This window comes from Molossus molossus, unplaced genomic scaffold (assembly GCF_014108415.1).
Source record: "Molossus molossus isolate mMolMol1 unplaced genomic scaffold, mMolMol1.p scaffold_m16_p_21, whole genome shotgun sequence".
NCBI classification, from domain to species: Eukaryota; Metazoa; Chordata; class Mammalia; order Chiroptera; family Molossidae; genus Molossus; species Molossus molossus.
Genome location: NW_023425357.1, coordinates 21,843,470 through 21,862,402, shown reverse-complemented (window position 1 = coordinate 21,862,402; position 18,933 = coordinate 21,843,470). Strand labels below are relative to the sequence as shown.

Genomic DNA, 18,933 nt, shown 5'->3' with positions numbered 1-18,933 from the left:
CTTGGTTTCCCTTCCCTGGCCTTCTGCACCCCATTTCCCATCCCTGACACCTGCCTCTCCAGTCTCTGGGCCCCAGGGCTATCCAGGCTTCACCTGCCTTCTATTGGCTCAGCATTTAAAGCTTTCTTGATTGGTTGGTTCAGGGACCAATCACAACACTCCTTGCAGCATCCTCACCGGCCACTGTCCTCCAGTCCCCACCCTGCTCATTGATTGGTTCTCAGTGCACTGGGGGTGTCATCCACTGAGGCATGTTTGCAGCAAAGTAGTCTTCTGGATGTAGGTGGCTCTGGCTAGCTCAAAGCTTCCTGGAACCCCGATGTTGGAAGGAGACAGTGGAGGTTCCTGGAAATTGGAGTTCAGGGAAGGAGGCTGACATGGTGGCTGTGGGGCAAATTTTCCTCCTACAGCTTGTCCTCAGTTCTGCCCTGCCTGCCCCTTCCACTAGGAGTCCTCCGACCCCCACCAGTTCCCCAGCCATCCTCCTTCCTGCCTCTGCCTGTCAACAAGGGTTCTCCTCCAGCCTCTAGCCAGGGCCTTTCCAGAAATAAACATCGCTCCACTTTCTAGGAGTGGGGAACCTGTTACTCATCTTAACGTTGTCAGTTCAGGGGTCCATCTGTGGGGATCTTTGCAGGATTGGGAGGCAGCTCGTGATGGCTATGTTCCATCCACGCCCCCTTGGCGAGTACCGAAAGTCCATCTGTACTCACTTATTCATTCTTTACATTCGCTGAGCACCTGCCATGTGCCAGGCATGTGCCCCTGCTGTCTGTCTCCTCCAGTAACGGGGAACTCTCTACTTTGCAAGGTAGCCCCACTTCTCCATCTCAGGTAGAAATACCATTAGGAATTCTACCTGAGCATGGCCCAAGACAAGCGGCCTGGAATCATAGTGCAAAGGTATATTATTAGAGTCAGGCTGTCAAGGTTCAAATCCCACTTTCTAGCCTGACTTTGAGCAAGTTATTGAACCTCCTTGAGCCTCAACTTTCCTCATCTAGAAAATGGGATTCACAAACATTGCTCTGAGTTTTCCATAGGAAGAAGCTTAGCACACATTAAGGTGCTCAATAAAGGTTGTCCCACCCCCCATCCCGTATCTATAAATTGGCCCTGATTGGAGCGTAGCAGTTGAATGGAGTAACAAGGGATGGAGTCTGACCGACATGCATCCTTGGGAAATTCAGTGTCTTTCAGAGCCTCAGGTCGCTCACGTATCAAGCAGGAATAATAACAGGTACCTGTGCCCAGTAAATGTTGGTTGTTTTTATTGTCACTGTTTCTCCAGTGTAGCACAGGTTCCCCTGCACAGTAAGGTTTCAACAGACCCCTTGCTGCCTGTCGCCCTGTATAGGTGGGCTTGGGGGTCCACAAGCCAGGAAGAGTCCGATTTCCCATGGCCAGAGGCAGCCCTAGTGGCACGTGGTGTGTTCTTCCCTTTGGGTCTATCTCCTGTCTGCGGCCTGAGCCCCAGGAAGCCAATGGAAATGCAGTGGCGGCATGTCAGGTGGAGGAGAACGTTGGATGGCGGTGGTCTTTCTCCCCGGCCCTTTGATCACCGCAGTCGTTGGCTTGGAAGCCTGGCTCTGAGGAAGGAGTTGTGTCACACACGCCGCTGCGCGGTAAGAAGCCCAGAGAAGAGCCCACCCACCCTGCTTTCATCTTTCAGTTTAAGAACCCCCTGATCCTGCTGCTGCTGGGCTCTGCCTTGGTGAGCATCGTCACGAAGAATTACGAGGACGCCATCAGTATCACCATGGTGAGTGCCCCACACCGGGAGCAGCACCCACCCCCGACCCAGCTGCCCAGGGGCTTGCGGAATGTTTGCTTATTTATTATGCAAAGAAAAAAAGAGTTTGGCAGTAGAGGAAAGAAGTGGAAAAACGGAGCAGAAAGAAAGGAAAGCAACTCCACATTTTTCTTGCCCGCATATAGAGGTGTCCTGGTTTATTTGGCCATTGTGCTCTTGATGGATAGACACACAGGTGGCTTCTGTCCTGTGCTGCTGGGAACACTGTGGTGATGAGTTCCTCTCCCATGACCTGGGATGGGATTGCTCAATCCTGGCTGTGCACATGGTACAAAGAGCCATTGTTTGTAATCTGTTAGCTAGAGAGAAGCACTGAGCACCTTAAAAATATATATATTTACACACACACACATATTTAGGTGAAAAATCCATCCTTCTAAAGTGAACAATTCAGTGGCATTTAGTACATTCACAATGTTGTACAACCACCGCCTCTTCTTAGTTCTAAAATGTTTTCGTTGCCCTAAAAGGAAACCCCACAGTCATTGAACAGTCGCTCCCCACCCCGCTCCTCCGCTCCCAACAACCTCTCTGCTCTCTGTCTCTGGATTTGCCAGTTCTGGATATTTTATATAAACAGAATCACACAATATGTGACCTCTCATGGCTGGCTTCTACCAAACGCCTTCTGATGGATATCATTCTGGTTTCCTTCTATCTGTCAAGTGCTCTTTTAAAATACAAAAATGGACTCTTTCTACATAATGAAACCTGCTGCTTCTGGTCAACGGGCCGAGGTGAGATCCGCATCATCTGATGTGGAGTGGTGTTTACAATATGTTGTTGAGTGAAAAGGCAGTCTGGGAAAGTGTCTCTGGACTATAGGATCCCGTGTTAAAGGGGTGTCTGTGCAGAAAAATCTGGAGGGCTACTACCCCCAAACCCAACTTCTGGTGGTGGGATTTGCGGTGATTACTTTTTTCTTTCTTTCTTTCTTCCTTTCTTCCTTTCTCTCTCTTTCTTTCTTTCTTGCTTGCTTGCTTGCTTATCTCTTTTCTAAGTTTCTGCACCATACACTTATTTTGCAAGAAAAAGGGGGACTCTATCTATTTTGAAAGACAGTGCCCCCCTCCTTCCCTCCCATGGACTCACCCACTGGCTGAGCAGCCGGGTGTTAACGCCCCTCCCATTTCCTCCCCAGGCCGTGGTGATCGTGGTCAGTGTCGCCTTCATCCAGGTGTGTACTTATTTCTTGAGGTCCCGGTTGGGGTGACCCTGGCATGGCAGGGACTTGGTGGAATTCCCACTTTTTAACAGCATGTTTGATGTGCTTCCTGCCAGGAGTACAGGTCGGAGAAGTCTCTGGAAGAGCTGACCAAGCTGGTCCCTCCTGAATGTAACTGGTAAGTCAGAGGCCGTCTGGGACTTTCTGGTCCCGCAGAGGAGCCAGTGGGCCAGTAGTGCGTTGGGCAATTTGGCATTTGTATCCTTTGTAGCGTGATACAGGAGAACCATGGCCTACTGAGGTTCTGGCCTGGCCTCCATCCTGCCGATGTATTACTTGTGTCCTTGGGCTTGTCGTCCAAATGTGGCCGGGGCAACTGAGGAATGGAACCCTTCATCTTAATTTCATTTGACTTTAAAACAGCCATTTGGGGTGAGTAGCCACCGCTCTGGACAGCTCAGGCCGGGAGCGCTTGAAAAGCCCACTGCCCTCGGCAGAGGGCGCCAGCAGACACGGAAGGGGCCTGTTGTAGGCCTGGCTTTTTCTTCATTTCATGTTTAGTATGCTGTCAATCCGTACATGGACTCCTCTTGTAAAAATGAAATGATTTCAGAGAAGGTCAGAGTTTGCCACCTCATCCCTGCCAGGACAGGTGGCAGTCATGTCAGGGTCATGGTCCTGTGTCTTTCCCAAACATGCACAGCTGCTCAAATGAACATAATTATAAGCATCGCATGATCTGAGGTGCTTTGGAAGGACTCCAACGTACGGTAACTATTTTCTGAAGGATAATTCTTGGGAGAGAACCTTAGCATATATTCGGGTATGTGTTGGCACCATTGAGCCACAGAGTGGCAGATAGAAAGAGACCCCCCGCGCAAGGAATCAGCAGGCATGCATGTGTGCATATGTGTGTGTAACATAGGCAGAGAATGGTGTGTGTGTGTGTGTGTGAGAGTGTGTGAGTGACAGGCAGAGAATAGTGAATACCAAAATAGAGACAAAAAGGATAATGAGGAGCCACAAGAGAGGATCAGTCGATTCTAGAAAGGTCATCGGGGCAGTAAACATATCTGGGCTTAATAATGGGAGGAGCAAGGCTGTCAGAAATCCAGGTGTGTGATGTGTGCCATGATCTTATAAGCAAAGGGAAGCGTAAATGATTTATGTGGTTTGATGATCCAATCTTAAGTTTAAATATCAAGTCTTGGCCTTTTAGATGAATAGATACATTATTGATGTCCTCAGAAGTTTTGCTTCTAAAAGGCATTTTATTTTCAAGAACAGCGGTGGCAGGCAGCCCAGTAGAGTTGAAAGAACATTGCAGATACACAGCCTCGCGCTCTGATTCTCCAAGGCCTGTTTCACAGATTAGGAGAAACACCTTCCTGCAGACTCTTCCTGCATTCCCTCCATCCTTGTGCAGTCGTTAACTATTTATTGAGCACCTACTGTGTGCTGGGAGAAATAGTGCTGGGGTTGTCATCGGTGAACAAGATTTTGAAATGCAGCAGCTGCATTGAAGCCCAAAAGACCCCCTAACATCCAAAGCCACACAGAAATCAAAACAAACAAAACCCACAGATTCAATAGTGACTGGTGGAGGAATGGGGACAACTTTAAATAGCTGGCTATCAGGCCACCCTGATCTGACATTTAAGTTGAGGCCTGAGAAAGAGAAGGAGCCAGCCATGGGAAGACTTGAGGGAACAGCAGGCGTAATCGGATAGGTACTGCTGGCTACAAAGAACAGAAAACTCAGCTACACAAACTACAAGGAGATTGTGTTGACTTATGGGAAGGGATGGGGGTGGGGGACAGTGAGGTTAATCAATTCAAGATGGCACCAAGGATCTGGTCTTTTTGTTTCTTTACTCTGCCATCTTCAGCTTGTTGACTTTGTTCTCTAGTCAGTTCCCATCATGGTCCCAAGGTGGCTGCCACAGCTCCAGCAATCACAAGCAAACATGAAAGGTCAAACAGAAGGCTGTGTGTGTGTATTTACAGATACGTGAGCCCCATCAAATGTCTACTCATGTCTCATAGGCCAGTCTTACAGAATGTACCTGTGCCTAAGCCAATTGTGGGTAGGAGGTGGGATCACTTCAATGATCTCAGCCATTCAGGGCCCGTCCCGAGAGTACACAGTTGTGGGGGAAAGGGTGGATACCTGAACAAGATTGAATTCTGTTACCAAGGAAGAGGGGCCGGCTGATGTGAGGAAGGAGCAGCAGCAGTGAGGAAGGGGCAGGTCCAGGTCAAGAGGGCCGTAGCAGGGCTTTTGGGTTTGATTCCAAGGTCATCGGAAAGCTGTTGGAGGGTTGGAAGCAAGAGGGAGTTCTGGTCTGATTTGTGTTTGAAGAGCTGTCTGCTGTGTGCAGAATTGAAGGAGGCCAGAGGGGAGGCAGGAGGCCAGCTGGGAGGCCACTGCAGCATCCAGGGGCGGTGTGGGGTGGGATCCCAGCTGGGCCTGTGCACAGGAGCACGTCTGTTGTCTAAAGGTTGATGGCCAAGGGGAATGGTCATGGCCCTGTGGCAAGGTGATCCTGGGCTTCTTGGATGCTGAAGATGCTCCTCCCAGCACCAACGAGGCTCTGCCATCCCTGAGTTCTCAAGACGGGCTCTTCACAACGCAGTGGTGTCTTCTCTGAAGATACAAGCTACTGGTTCCATTAAAGAAGCTTTACAACCACTGACCTAAACCCGCAGAGGTTTCTGGAGGCCTTGTGGCCCAGCCTTTTCTCGGCAGGGTCAACAGTGAAAGCCCCACTTTTCAGATGAGGACCAGGGTCTCCCAGAAACCACACACGTTGCCCAAAGCTCTTGAAAGATATATGGATTTTAAAAATAGTAATACCACAAAGGCACAAAGGTTTGTCTATAACTGAAAGAGAAAAGTGTGTTTCTGTCATCTTTGTTCAAATGTATCAGAGTGCATAAAAATGGGATGTCAATGTGGGTGCTTTTGCTTTTTACCGTTTCAAATGCAGCATAAGAGATGGAAAACTCCAGCATCTGTTGGCACGAGACCTGGTTCCCGGAGACATCGTGTCTCTCTCGATGGGAGACCGGATCCCCGCAGACATTCGTCTCACTGAGGTAAGGGGGTCCCCAGACCCTGGTCCATGGGATATGCAGACACTTAGCTTATTGGAGTCAGGCACTCTCTCATTCACACACACACACACACACACACACACACACACACACCTGTGCACACACATCCACATGCAACAAAGAAGTCAGGGAGTCAGCAAACAAGCTCCTTTTAAGCTCAGAGCTCCTCAAATTGTATTTCATAAATTAATGTAACTACCAGCCTAACCGTTGTTGGTCGTGCCACCCGCTAGTGTAACGCAGACCTCAGCCGCAGATTGAACCAGTGTGGGGCTACGGAATGAGGCAAGCGTTCCTCCTAGAGACAGCTGTGCTGAAGTCCGAAATAAGCGGTATCGAGCAGCTTGGGGCTGAGAAGGGAGCCAGAACCAGCAAAGACTTGAAACGTAGCACCTGCTTTTACAGCTGCTCCGTTTGGGGACATGGGGCGCGGGCAAGCTGTTTTCCCAACTCTTGTGGGTGCCAGGGTGCCACAGCGTCACGGAACAATACCCGAGGCTCTGAGATAACCCCAGCAAAGGTTCAGTCAAGTTCACCGGGATCTGTTGATGGGAGTAATCGGTTTTGATTCTTTCCAAGAATACTTAAGAATTGTTCAAAGCTTTTTTTCTTTTAACTATGTTTCTATTTATTTTAGAGAGAGAGGAAGGGAGAGGGAGAGAGAAATAGGAACATGGACGAGAGAGAAATAGCAACATGGATTGGCTGCCTCCTGCACACCCCCGGTTGGGGATCGAGCCCGAAACCCTGGCATGTGCCCTGACCGGGAATCGAACCAGTGACCTCTTGGTGCATGGGACAGCGCCCAACGACTGAGCCACACCGGCCGGGCATTGTTCAAAGCTTTTAGTGATAAAGGATGAAGCACAGGTTATCTGCCTGATTTATTTATTTTTTCAGGGACTGTATGGTTAATAGCATGTTGTTAAAGGGTGCAAGGAGGGCAGGGCATGCAGAGAGGAGAAGAGGCCAGGAGCCAACCCCAGGGCCCTGCGTTTACCATTCTGGCCAGGCTTGAAGCTGAGGCAGGGGCCGGGGGGGGGGGGGCAGGCAGGCTCTCCCACCCCTCTGCCCTGATTTTCGGATCTCCAGGCAGGGCAGCGTGGGGGCATTGTCCTTCAGGCTCATGCTGGTGCTCCTTCCCGCCAGGATGGAGTCCCTACTATCTGCCCCTCCCTGTGCCAGCATTCAGGATGCAGCCTGGGGCACTTGGACCCCACTGGAGGAACCGCTGTCCCCAGAGAAGGCTGGGGAAGCCAGTCTGACATTGCTCTGCCTCCATCGTGAGGATCCCAGAGGTTCAGGGTTGGTCCTGATCTGGGCAGCCCAGCGGATAAGGAGGACACCGCCACAGGTGCTGTGGAGAGGCAGTACCCTAAGTGGTTAGTGCCCTGAGGCTGGGTGTTAGCCTGGGTTTGAACCTGGCGCCTATCATTCACAAGCTGTGTGACCTGCAGCAAGTTACTTAACCTCTCTGTGCCTCAGGTTCCTCATCTGTAAAATACAGGGGGGGTGAAAATGTACAAATGGTGGTTGTAAGGATTAAACGATTTCATAGATACGAAGTGCTCAGAATGGTGCCTGGCACCAGTGAGTGATGGGCACGTGTTGGAAGTCAGAGGGCCTGGGTTTCAAATCCCCACCCAGCACCTCCCAGCGTGTGACTTTGAGGGAGGGATTGGCTGCCCTGAGCCGTGGTTTCCTCGTCTATCAAAGGGGATAGTGCAGGGTTATCGCGAAGAAGAAACCAGCTGAGACCTGCAGCATGTTCGGCACGATGCCTGATGTGGGTTAGCAGTGACCGAGTATTAGCTACTGATTTTGTTGTTTATCATTACTGGTCTCTGCAACAGTTCTTTGAAACAATTTTTTTTTTTAAATAGTTTGTTGATTTTTAGAGAGAGAGGAAGAGAGAAGAGAGAAACATCGATGTGAGAGCCAACCATCGATTGGCCTCCTCCTGCAAGCCTCCTACACTGGGGATTAAGCCCGCAACCTGGGCATGTGCCTTGACTGGGAATCGAACCAGCAACCTCTTGGTGTATGGGATGATGCCCAACCAACTGAGCCACACCGGCCAGGGCTGAAATAATTTTTTTAAACTCCAAATAATATCTTTACAACTTAACTGGTTTTCTTCCTGCCCTGCTTTATGAATCAAATTGTACCTGGTTGCTGTCACCACAAGGGTTTAACCAGTGACTGGCTGCGAGCACTCTACGGATGTCCTTTTTGGTATTTTGCAACCCCATTGGACAATCAAAACTTTGTTTATTCACAGTGCAATAGTTTTATCAGCATTTAAGCTCTGAGATCCAGGAGAGCTTATATATATTTTGAAGCCAGGAAACAGCAGGTTCAAGAATGTTCCTAAAATAAGCAACCCAAATGCTAGCCCTTTTGGCATAGTGGGGGGTCACAGGACATTATTTTTTCTTCCCACGGTTAAAACAAAGGCCGAGGCCCCTGGGAAGGGCCGACCGGGGCAGCTAGTCAGCCAGCAGAGCTGGGCCGCTGCTCTTTCTTTATTCTTCCCATTTCGAAATGAAAAGGGAATTGAATGGGGTTTGTTAGGGCTCCCCGTAATGCTTTGTCTCGGGGGTAGGAGCACCTGCCAGGGAAGAGCCTCTGTCTGCACCTGAGCAGGAAGTGACAGGAAGCTCCTGAGCCCTCAGCCTGGAGCTCTTGTTCCCTGTCTTCAGGCTGAGCCACCCCCTTGGTGGCCACTGGTATTGTGTGGTTCTCAACGAATATTTCTTGAGCACCTGCTATGTGCAGGAGCTGTACAGAGTGCTGAGGAGACAGGGTACTGAGTGGAGAAAATAGACCTGATCCCTGTGCTCATGGGTTTATCGTCCAGACTGACAGCAGACAGACAAACCACATCTACTCATGACAGGTGACTGTTCAGTGACTGCTGGGGGAACTTGAGGGAAAAGGACAGCAAATTCTGGATTTCCCAACCAGAACAGACTTGCCTGGCCTAATGCAGTCACCGAGGGCTTCCTGGAGGCAGTGGCTTTTGAGCCAACCTAGAATGGACACAAATCAGATATTTTAGACAGAGGAAGCCCAAGCTGCATGTCTAACAGACCTAGAAGCCAGGTGCATTGCAGCTTTTAACTGCCTGTGGTGTGTCTCCATGCAGAGGTCCCATGCACTAGGGCTGTTTCTGCCACTTGAAACCCACTCCCGCCATCGTGACTTGGCCCTTCTCATTCCTGAGGTCTCAGCTCTCTGTCCTCTCCTCACCCTGTACCTGGCCTTCCCTGACCTCTAAGCTCTCCTAAGGGGCCTCCCCTATGCCCTGCTACCCTGGTATCTATTCTAATGTTCATTTACTTTTGTGTCTATAGCCACTGCTCCCCCCCACCCCCAACCTGGGGTATAAGCTCCATGAAGACAGGGAGTCTGTCTGTATTGTTCACCACTGGATTCCAGTGCCCAGAAGAATGCCTGGCCTGTAGTAGGAGATGGATGGACAGACACCCACCTCAAGTCCAGCGTCTCCAAACTCACCTCCCCCTCATGCATTCTCTTCTCTGCCCAACTCCCCCCTCCCATTTTCTGCTTCTCTGGCTAGCTGTCTTGAAGGAAGTCACCTTTGTCTCATCTCTCTCTTCTTTTCCTCATTTTAAGAAAAATAGACTTTAGTTTTAATTTTCAGAAAAGTAATGCAGAAAATTTAAGAAGTTAGTGTAGAAGATTCGCGTATTTCCACACCCAGTTTCCGGTTGTTAACATCATATATTAGTATGGCACGTTTCTTACCATTAATGAACCAATAATGATGCATTAGTGTTATCAATAATGATTACTAACCATTAATATGGTTATTTTATTAATAATTAATATTATTTATTATATGATATATTTAAGTATGTGGGGTTCACACTTTTTTCAAATTTCTGCAGTTTTCCCTAATGTCCTTTTTCTGTCCCAGGATTCCGCATTACAGTGACTTCTCAGGTCTCCCTAAGGGGCTGTGACAGTTTCTCAGCCTTGTTTTTGATGACCTTGACAATTTTGAGAAGTGCCAGTCAGGTGTTTTGTAGACTACCCTGCAACTGCTATTTGTCTGATTTTTGTTTGTTTGTTTGTTTACAGTTAGACTGAGGTTATGGGTTCGGGGGAAGAAGACCATAGAGGTGTAGTGCCCTTTACATCACATCATGACAAGGGTGCATGCTGTCACCGTGGCTTATCACTGCTGATACTGACTTGGATCACCTGGCTGAGGGATGTTTTCACTGTGTTGCCAGTTAATAGCAGTTCTTGTTTGTTTGTTTGTTTTATTTGTTTTTTAATCCTCACCTGAGGATATTTTTCCATTTATCTTCAGGTAGAGTGGGAGGGAGGCAGGGAGAGAGGGAGAGAGAGAGAAATATCAACGTGAGAAAGACATATTGATTGGTTGCCTTCTGCACGATCCTGACCAGGGCTGGGGACGAACCACAACCGAGGTACATGCCCTTGGCCGGAATCAAACCCATGACTCTTTGGCCTTCAGGCCAGTGCTCCAACCGCTGAGCCAAACTGGCCAGGGCAATAGCAGTTCTTTCTGTGAAAGATCCTCATGCTTTGGCTGCGGGTGCTGTCACTCCAGCTGAATCTCTCCCATCTCATCCATTCAGCCCAGCCCTCGTAGGGGCCTCTTCCCAGGCTCTTCCCAGTGGGCCTCTTACTGCCCGGAACCTGCAGTGGCTCCCTGCTGCACAGGCATCGAGACCAGACTCCGTGTCTGACCATTCACGACCTGGCTCGGTCCCCTTCCCCAACCCAGACCGCTTCCGAGAATGCACCAGGATCCATCTTTGACACGCCCGAGCCTTTGGGCCTTGGCAAGTTTCTTAAGCTCTTAGGGCCTCGGTTTTCTCATCTGCAAAATGGGAATCAGAGCAGTCTTTTCCATGGGATAACTGTGAAGGTTTCATGAGAGAATGCAAACTCAGCAGATGTTAATTATTATTATATCAGCAGTATTATTTCTTCTCTGAATTTTCTGTTGTACTCTAATTTAGCACCATCTTATTTAGTACCCTCTATTTGTTTCACCTGCAAGGGTCTTTTTCTCCAAAGATCTTGAAGCAGAGACTGACTTAAAATTATTTGGGTATTTACCGACTGGCGTGGCTCAGTGGTTGAGCAGTGACCCAGGCACCAAGAGGTCACCGCACATGCTCAGGTTCTGGGCCTGATCCCTGGTGGGGGCATGCGGGAGGCAGCCAATCAATGTTCTCTCTCCTCAATGTTTCTATCTCTCTCTCCCTGTCCCTTCCTCTCTCTCTAAAATCAATAAAGAAAATTTATTTTTTTTAAAATTCTTTGGGCATTTACTAGGCATCCACTGAAGTCTTGTTGAATTGACCAACTAAGAAACAAGGCAAGCAGGTCATATTTCATTTAGTTTATCTTTAATACAAGAGCCAGAATTAAACTGAGTTTTGTTTATGTGTTCTTGGTGGGCTTAGAGGAGTTAGCACCGGAAGAAATGACTTAGTGGCCTCTCTCCCAACTTTTGCTCCATGAGGTATTTTAAGAACTGCAGCCCCCACTTGGAGAGACAACACTTATTTACATACTAAAGGCTCTGAGAAATCCTGTGGTAAAGAAAACCAGTTCATTGATTCAACCCATTTCCCAAACTTTTTTCACCATGGAACCCTTTCTCCATAGAGCACCAATTAACTTCCTGCAAATGAGAGTCTTGCAAAATGCAATTGGGAAAATGATATTCTAACCCCCCATTCATTCATTTTACAAGTGGAAAAACTAAAGTTTCCCAAATTATTGTCACAAGTACAATTATGATTTAAAAACAAAAAACAAAAAAAAACCTCTTAAAAAGTCCCTAACCCTCCGGGGTCCATTGGGAAACAGAATGGAGATATAGGGACTTTTGGACATGCAGTCAGAGCATTCAAATAGACTTTTAAAGTGTAAAGACTGGAGTTAAAAAACAAACAAACAGCAGATAAATCTGAGGCAGAGTTAAGGCTCAGGACTTGCCTCCGAGGGTTGAGGTGTTTACTCAGCTCTGACCTGTTAGACTCCTGTCAGTCCCAAGTAGACCTGAATGAAATATCATCAGCGTCAAACATGCATATTTTTAAAATGTTCTGTGCAATAGATGCGGCGATAAACCTCTGCGACCTCTGCCTGCTTCCAGAGGTCTAGTTAGTTCCAGTCGCTGGTAATTCTCTCCTCCTCCTTTCTGTCTGGCTCTTCCAGCCATGAGACCTCCCTCTGCCTCACTTGGGATGTATGTCTTTGACTGTGGGCTTTCCTTCCCAATGAAACTGACCTACCTTTTCCATATCTGACCCACATCCTTCCCTTCCCAGCTCAAGACTTTTCCTTGTTCCTCATTACTTACAAGGCAGTATCCCAATTTCTTCATGAAGGCCAAATGCAGTTGGGTTCCAACCACACCGTTCACAAGTGCTCTGCTTCAGTCAAGCTGGTCCTCACACGTGTCCCCAGGTGGACCACACTTCCTGCCTGTGCCCTCCTGTCATGTTTGAGTCCTGTCTGCTTGTCGGTGCTCCCTGAGGGCGGGGGCATATCTCCTTCCTGCTCTGGCTTCAGCACCCGAGACAGCGCCCGCCTCTGCCCACTCCCAGCAACCTGTACTCCAAGGAGGGTGAACTGGTACCAACGCTCCAGCTTCTGTCTGTCCTTTCAGAGCTGGTGGCGTGCTTTTCTTCGTCTCCCCCATCTCCCAGTTGTTTTGATCAAGTGTGTGATTGCCATGTTCTCCCACCATCAATGGCCCAAATTGCCTCTTTTCCCTCCCTAGAGAGCCTGCCTGATTCCCTCACCAAATGCCTGCTCATCCTGCAAGGTCCATTTCAAATCCCAGATCCTCCTAGAAACATTCCTTCTCTTCCAGCTCATCCCCTCCCCTGCCCCCACCAGCCACTCCCCCTCCCGTTTCCCACTCCCCAACCTGCTGCTGCAGATCAGACAGATGAGAACGTCAGATTGTTCTAATTACATCTGTCACACTCCGTTACTAGAGGGGTTCTCTTCCCCGCGTTGACTTATTTTTATCACAGTGTTACTTAAATGTGAACAAGCATAACGTTAGGTGCAATTTCCATGTATTTCAAACTTACATACAACTGTAAACCTAAGCCACACTTTCAAATCAAGTACAATTTATTCAGACTATTGTTATTTCCCATTAGACTGTGCTTCCTGGGAAGGAAATGGCTGTTTGCCTCCAGGACGTGGTACCAATGTCTGCTGCCCAGGGTCTCTGAGTCAGCAGCCTGTGACACTGGGTGACTCAGTTCTCCTATTTTTCCCTTTCATTGTGGGTTAGGAGCTGCCCCCATGAGGTAGTTGTGTTTGACTGGTAATAGATTAAGATAAATGGGTTTATTGGCTCCAGTTTGCCAGGGGTTTCTTCCTCTCTCACATCATGTGAGTCCCAAAGTGGACTGTCCAGGGCTAACATGGTGGCTCCACCATGGATCGAAGGACCGGGGCTCCCCCAGCCCACCACCCTGCCTTCCCTTTGATGCTTGTCAGATGGCTTCTGCAACTCCAGCCATGATGACCGTGGCTAGGCAGGGAGAACGAGGAAGGTAAGAAGGGCAAAAGGGGCCTGTCAACTCAGGTGCTTTCAGAGATTTTCCCCAGGACTATGGTGACTCCTTCTTGTTGTCTTACTGTGGAGACCCTAGGAGAAGCAAGGGAGGCTGGGAAATAGGATTGTATGGTGGGACGCGTCACTACTCCCAACACCATGGGGCTTCTGTTAGGGAGGAACGGGGAGACGGTCATTACATAGGCAAGTGGTAGCCCCTGCCATCTTGGGACCTGGAATCCCATGGTAGTGGGCATGTTTTTTAAAAATCGTTATGGAATTCTAAAAATGTGAAATCAACAACTCCCAGGCTCCTATTTGAGAAACGGTAATGGTTCTCTTGTGAGTTTGCAGGAAGATGGCTTCTCTCTCTGAGTTGATCTTACATGCTGTGATAACACGGTCCTGAGGGGTCGGGCCCACCCTAGACCCCTTGTGTCCTCCAAAGTACCTGTTACCGCTCTGGCCACAGGAGACTCACCTCTTCAATGATACCTACTGAGTCTGGAGTCACTTTGGAAGATGGCTGAAGGTGCTCTTTTGGGGAGCAGAGCTTTGGTTAAACCTCTGCTCTGCCACTAAGTAGCTGTATAACCTTGAGCAAGTTACTCACTGTGCCTCAGTTTCCCTATATGTAAAATGGAGAAAATAGCAGCATCTTTCATGGTGGGTGTGAGGATTATGAGAGAAGCTTTGTGGCATGCTCAGTGCCGGGCTGGGTACATAGTAGGTGTTACAGAAATGTTAGCACGTTTCTCCTCCTTTTATGGAGTGTGTGTGTGTGTCTCCATGTTTCTGGTGTTGATATAACCTTAGGCTGTCACTGAATAACCTGACTCAGTGATGCCTAAACCACACAGACGATACGGGCATTCTCCAAGGTGGGCAGCACGTGGAATGTTAGGTGAAAGGCACGGGTACTTTGAAAGGTATATTCTAAATTTATCATTACCTGAGGTTTTTTGGGTTTTTTTAAACATTGTATTCAAATTTAAAATATTCTATGAAGGTATAAGACTTGCATGTTTTTTGAGAGGGACTACACGTTCAAAGCTTTTCCGATTCTCTAGGCATCCGAGGTCATGTTCTGAATTTTTTTTTTTTATCCTCACCCAAGGACTTTTTTTTTTTCCATTTTTTGTTCAGATAGAGTGGGAGGGAGAGAGAGGAAGAGAGCAAGAGAGAGAAACATCGATGTGAAAGGGACACATCGAGTGGCTGCCACCCACATGACCAACCAGGGCCAGGGACAAACTGCAACCGAGGTACGTGCCCTTAGCGGGAACCGAACCCGGGTCTCTCTGGACTGCAGGCCGACGCTCTAACCGCTGAGCCAAACCAGCCAGGGCCATGTTCTGATTTTTGTCCCCTGATTTCGAGGCATTCCATGTTGTCTGTTGACTTTAAGGTGTTAGATGTCGTTCTGTGCTTTTAAAACAGTTCACAGGCCCTGGCCGGTTTGGCTCAGCGGTTAGAGCGTCCGCCTGCGGTCCGGAGAGACCCGGGTTCAGTTCCCGCTAAGGGCACGTACCTCAGTTGCAGTTTGTCCCCAGCCCTGGTTGGTCGTGCGGGTGGCAGCCACTCGATGTGTCCCTTTCACATCGATGTTTCTCTCTCTCTCCCTCCTACTCTATCTGAACAAAGAATGAAAAAGTGTCCTCAGGTGAGGATAAAAAAAAATAATAATAAAAAAAAATAAAAAATTAAACAGTTCAGCCCTGGCCAGTTTGGCTCAGCGGTTAGAGCGTCGGCCTGCGGTCTGGAGAGACCCGGGTTCGGTTCCCGCTAAGGGCACGTACTTCGGTTGCAGTTTGTCCCCGGCCCTGGTTGGTCGTGCGGATGGCAGCCACTCGATGTGTCCCTTCACGTCGATGTTTCTGTCTGTCTCTCCCTTCCTCTCCCTCCCTCCCACTCAATCTGTACAAAAAATGGAAAAATATCCTCGGGTGAGGATTAAAAAAAAAAAAAAAAAAAAAATTAAACAGTTCACAGCCCTGGCCGGTGTGGCTCAGTGGTCAGAGCCTAAGCTGTACACTGTGACAGGGAGATCCCACTGCCTTGCCCTTTGCTCCCCTAGGTCACAGACTTCCAGGTAGATGAGTCCAGTTTCACGGGAGAAGCTGAGCCATGCAGTAAGACGGACATGCAGTTGACAGGCGAGGGGGACCTCACCAGTCTGAGAAACATTGTCTTCATGGGGACCCTGGTTCAGTATGGGAACGCACAGGTAAGCCCTGGGGCGCCATGGGGGCCTTGGCTTCGATCCCCAGCAGGCTTCCAGCCGTAGAGCTCACACTTCTCCCTCCTGAACACAGGGAGTTGTGATCGGAACAGGGGAGCATTCTCAGTTCGGAGAAGTGTTCAAGATGATGCGGGCTGAAGAGGTAAGGGCAGCTGGGGGCTTTGGTTTTCTTGTAGGCTGGGTTCGAGATATTCTCGGCTGGTGACACAACCCTGCCCACCCATTAAGAATGAGGATCGGCCCTGGCTTGTTTGGCTCAGCAGTTAGAGCATCAGCCTGCGGTCCAGAGAGACCCGGGTTCGGCTCCCGCTAAGGGCACATACCTTGGTTGCAGTTTGTCCCCGGCCCTGGTTGGGTCATGTGGGTGGCAGCCACTCAATGTGTCCCTTTCACGTCAATGTTTCTCTCTCTCTCTCTCTTCCTCTCTCTCCCTCCCGCTCTATTGGAACAAAAAATGGAAAAATGTCCTCGGGTGAGGATTTAAAAAAAAAAAAAAGGATGAGGATCGTGTGGTTAATGTGAGTTGACTTCTTAAAAATTAATTTGTGCTTTAAGGCATTAGGATTTTTGTCAAGCTATAATTTACAGTAAGGTACACAGGTAGTAAACGTAGAGATCAATGACTTTTTATATACGTGTACCCCTGTGTAATGGTCACGGCTCAAAATGCAAATGAGCCAGGCAGAAGCTGTGGGGTGCTGCTGGGGTGTCATCTAACACACCCGCTGTTCCTATCCTTTCAGACACCCAAAACGCCTCTGCAAAAAAGCATGGACAGTCTGGGGAAACAGCTGGCACTTATCTCATTCTGTATAATTGGTGAGTGACAGTTTCTGCACTCGGTCCTGGGACTGGCGAGAGCTGCCAGGGACAGCCCCTGCTGCTTCTCAAGCACCTTGCTGCTCACCTCGCGGGGGTTGGGTTGGGATCGGAGGCTCTGACAGCCACAGAGGGCTTCTGGATGAGTCAGGCTAGGCTCGCTGCAGGAACAAGCAACTCCTGCATGGTAGCGACTTAACATGGTCCAAGTTGATTTCTTGCTCACACCATAGTCCATGGACATGTTCTTGGTCTAGCGGCTTTCCTGGAAAGCTCACCTCCAAACGCCGTCTCGGGCCCAGGCCCCTACTATATTTCTGCTCTCCCTTCCTCTGGGTCCTTGGAGGCTGGTCATAATTCTGTTTAGCCACAAGCTGGGGAAAGGGGACACGGAGGCTGTGTGGGAAAGTGTTAAGGCATGGACCAGGAAGTGAAGTCATTGCTCTTGTCCATTTTCATTCGGTCCGAATGGAGTCACGTAGCCTGCCTGTTTGCAAGGGAGACTGGAGCGTGTCAATTAGTGGTGTGCCAGCCAGATTTCTCTGCCATTAAGTAGGCTTTGCCTGGGTTTATATCTCGTGGCCTTTGATAACACCCCAAAGACAGCATTGACATGATGCCGCAGATCTGAGTTCAGGTCTTACACCTGAATATCACTGTGGAGTGGCCCTGGTCCCTTCACCTGCTCCCTCCTGCTGTCTCCAGCTCTGGCTTTGAGTCTGTGTCCTCTGTTCCTGACTTCAAGACCAACCAGTGCCTTGCCCAGAGTAGAGTCTCAATAAACATGTGTTGAGTTAATGAGTTAATAAAGGAACAAATCAAAACCACTGCCCATAGTACCAGAAGTGATAAGAGGAAGTACTAGTGAGTCTGGCTACACCTGGAGCCAGAGTGGTTTCTTGGGAGAAACAGCCGCCCCTCCCAGCAGCATTGTTGTCCCCTGGTCACCCAGATGCATGAATCCATCGCGTGAGTGTTTTATGACATCCTGGGCCCTGTGATACGTTCTGGGGCCACCAAGATGGGTAAAACACAGCTTCTGCCATTGGAAGGGCCCTAGGCAAATGGGGAAGAGCCCCCCGAACAAATGCAGAATGTGAAAGGAGCGGGTTAATCTGGTGTGGAAGAGTTGAGGAGACTCCAAGGAGGAGGTCATGTTAAGCCAGGTCTTGCAAAATGAGTAGGAATTTGCCAAGTGACAAAAGAGGGGATTGGGAATTCCAGACAGAGCAAAAGGTAAGTCCAAAAGTAGGGAAGGTGTCCCCTGCTCCTTCATAGCGTGTAAGAGGTGGTCAATTTCGCCGAGTGGTTAAGAGGGTGAGCCCTGGAGTCAGGGCCGTCAATTCTGTTATCCTGGGGACAGACCTACCCACCCTTTCCTCCCTGGTCACCCCTTCCCCGTGTTCCAGTCTAGTTCCCTTATACTTTGGATTACCTGCTCAGGATTGCGAGGCTCGGGCATGGCAGCAAAGACGACGGAGAAGGATTAGTGATGTCTGTCGTGGACACAGGAGGGAAAGTGCACCACCCCTTTGTTGCCATGTTGACATGCAGTCTAGAATGCCCAGGGGCCGCTCTGCCACCTAGAGCAGGGAGTGGAACCTATGACTCCCAGGCCGAACCCGATTCACCACCTACTTTTGCAACGACCCACAAGCAGAGTATTTTTTATTTTTATTTTTTTACATTTTTAAATAACTGGGAGAAAGTCTACGGAAGAAGAATATTTCATAACATGAAAAGTATGTGAAATTCGAGGTTCAATTCAAATTCGGATTTGGTGTTCACAAACGATGTTTCACGGGAACACAGCCACGCCCGTTCCCAAGGCATCTATGGCTGCGCTTGCGCCGCGACGGCCAGGCTGAGTGCGGCAGGGACCGTGTGGCCCACGAAGCCGAACCTGTTCACTGTCCGCCCTGGTACAGGAGAAGTTCCGACAGTGCTCTAGACGAGCGGTGACCAGACGGAGCCAGCGATGTAGTGAGTGCTGCTCTTTCCACCGCAGTAGCCTCAAGAACAACCACCAGGTAGATGTGCTTTGAGGCCGGTTGTCAAATAGAGGGTATTAACAGGACTTGCCGCCAGATGCAATTGTTCATACAAAACGAAAAGGTCCGAGTCAGGGGTCCTACAAGGTCACGGCCTTATGTCTGCCATTATTTCTGAAGTTAAATGCGAAC

General features: G+C 49.1%; 1 protein-coding gene across 1 annotated transcript in view; it reads left to right on the top strand.

Annotated features, from left to right (window-relative positions):
- Nucleotides 1-18,933, top strand: part of ATP2C2 (ATPase secretory pathway Ca2+ transporting 2) — a 69,715-nt gene that overhangs the window by 28,725 nt on the left and 22,057 nt on the right. The window contains exons 4-10 of the mRNA XM_036274470.1: nt 1,673-1,762; nt 2,955-2,990; nt 3,095-3,156; nt 5,969-6,077; nt 15,767-15,916; nt 16,005-16,073; nt 16,675-16,750. Of these exons, the coding sequence (XP_036130363.1) occupies nt 1,673-1,762; nt 2,955-2,990; nt 3,095-3,156; nt 5,969-6,077; nt 15,767-15,916; nt 16,005-16,073; nt 16,675-16,750 (592 nt within the window). The remainder of the gene's footprint in view (nt 1-1,672; nt 1,763-2,954; nt 2,991-3,094; nt 3,157-5,968; nt 6,078-15,766; nt 15,917-16,004; nt 16,074-16,674; nt 16,751-18,933) is intronic.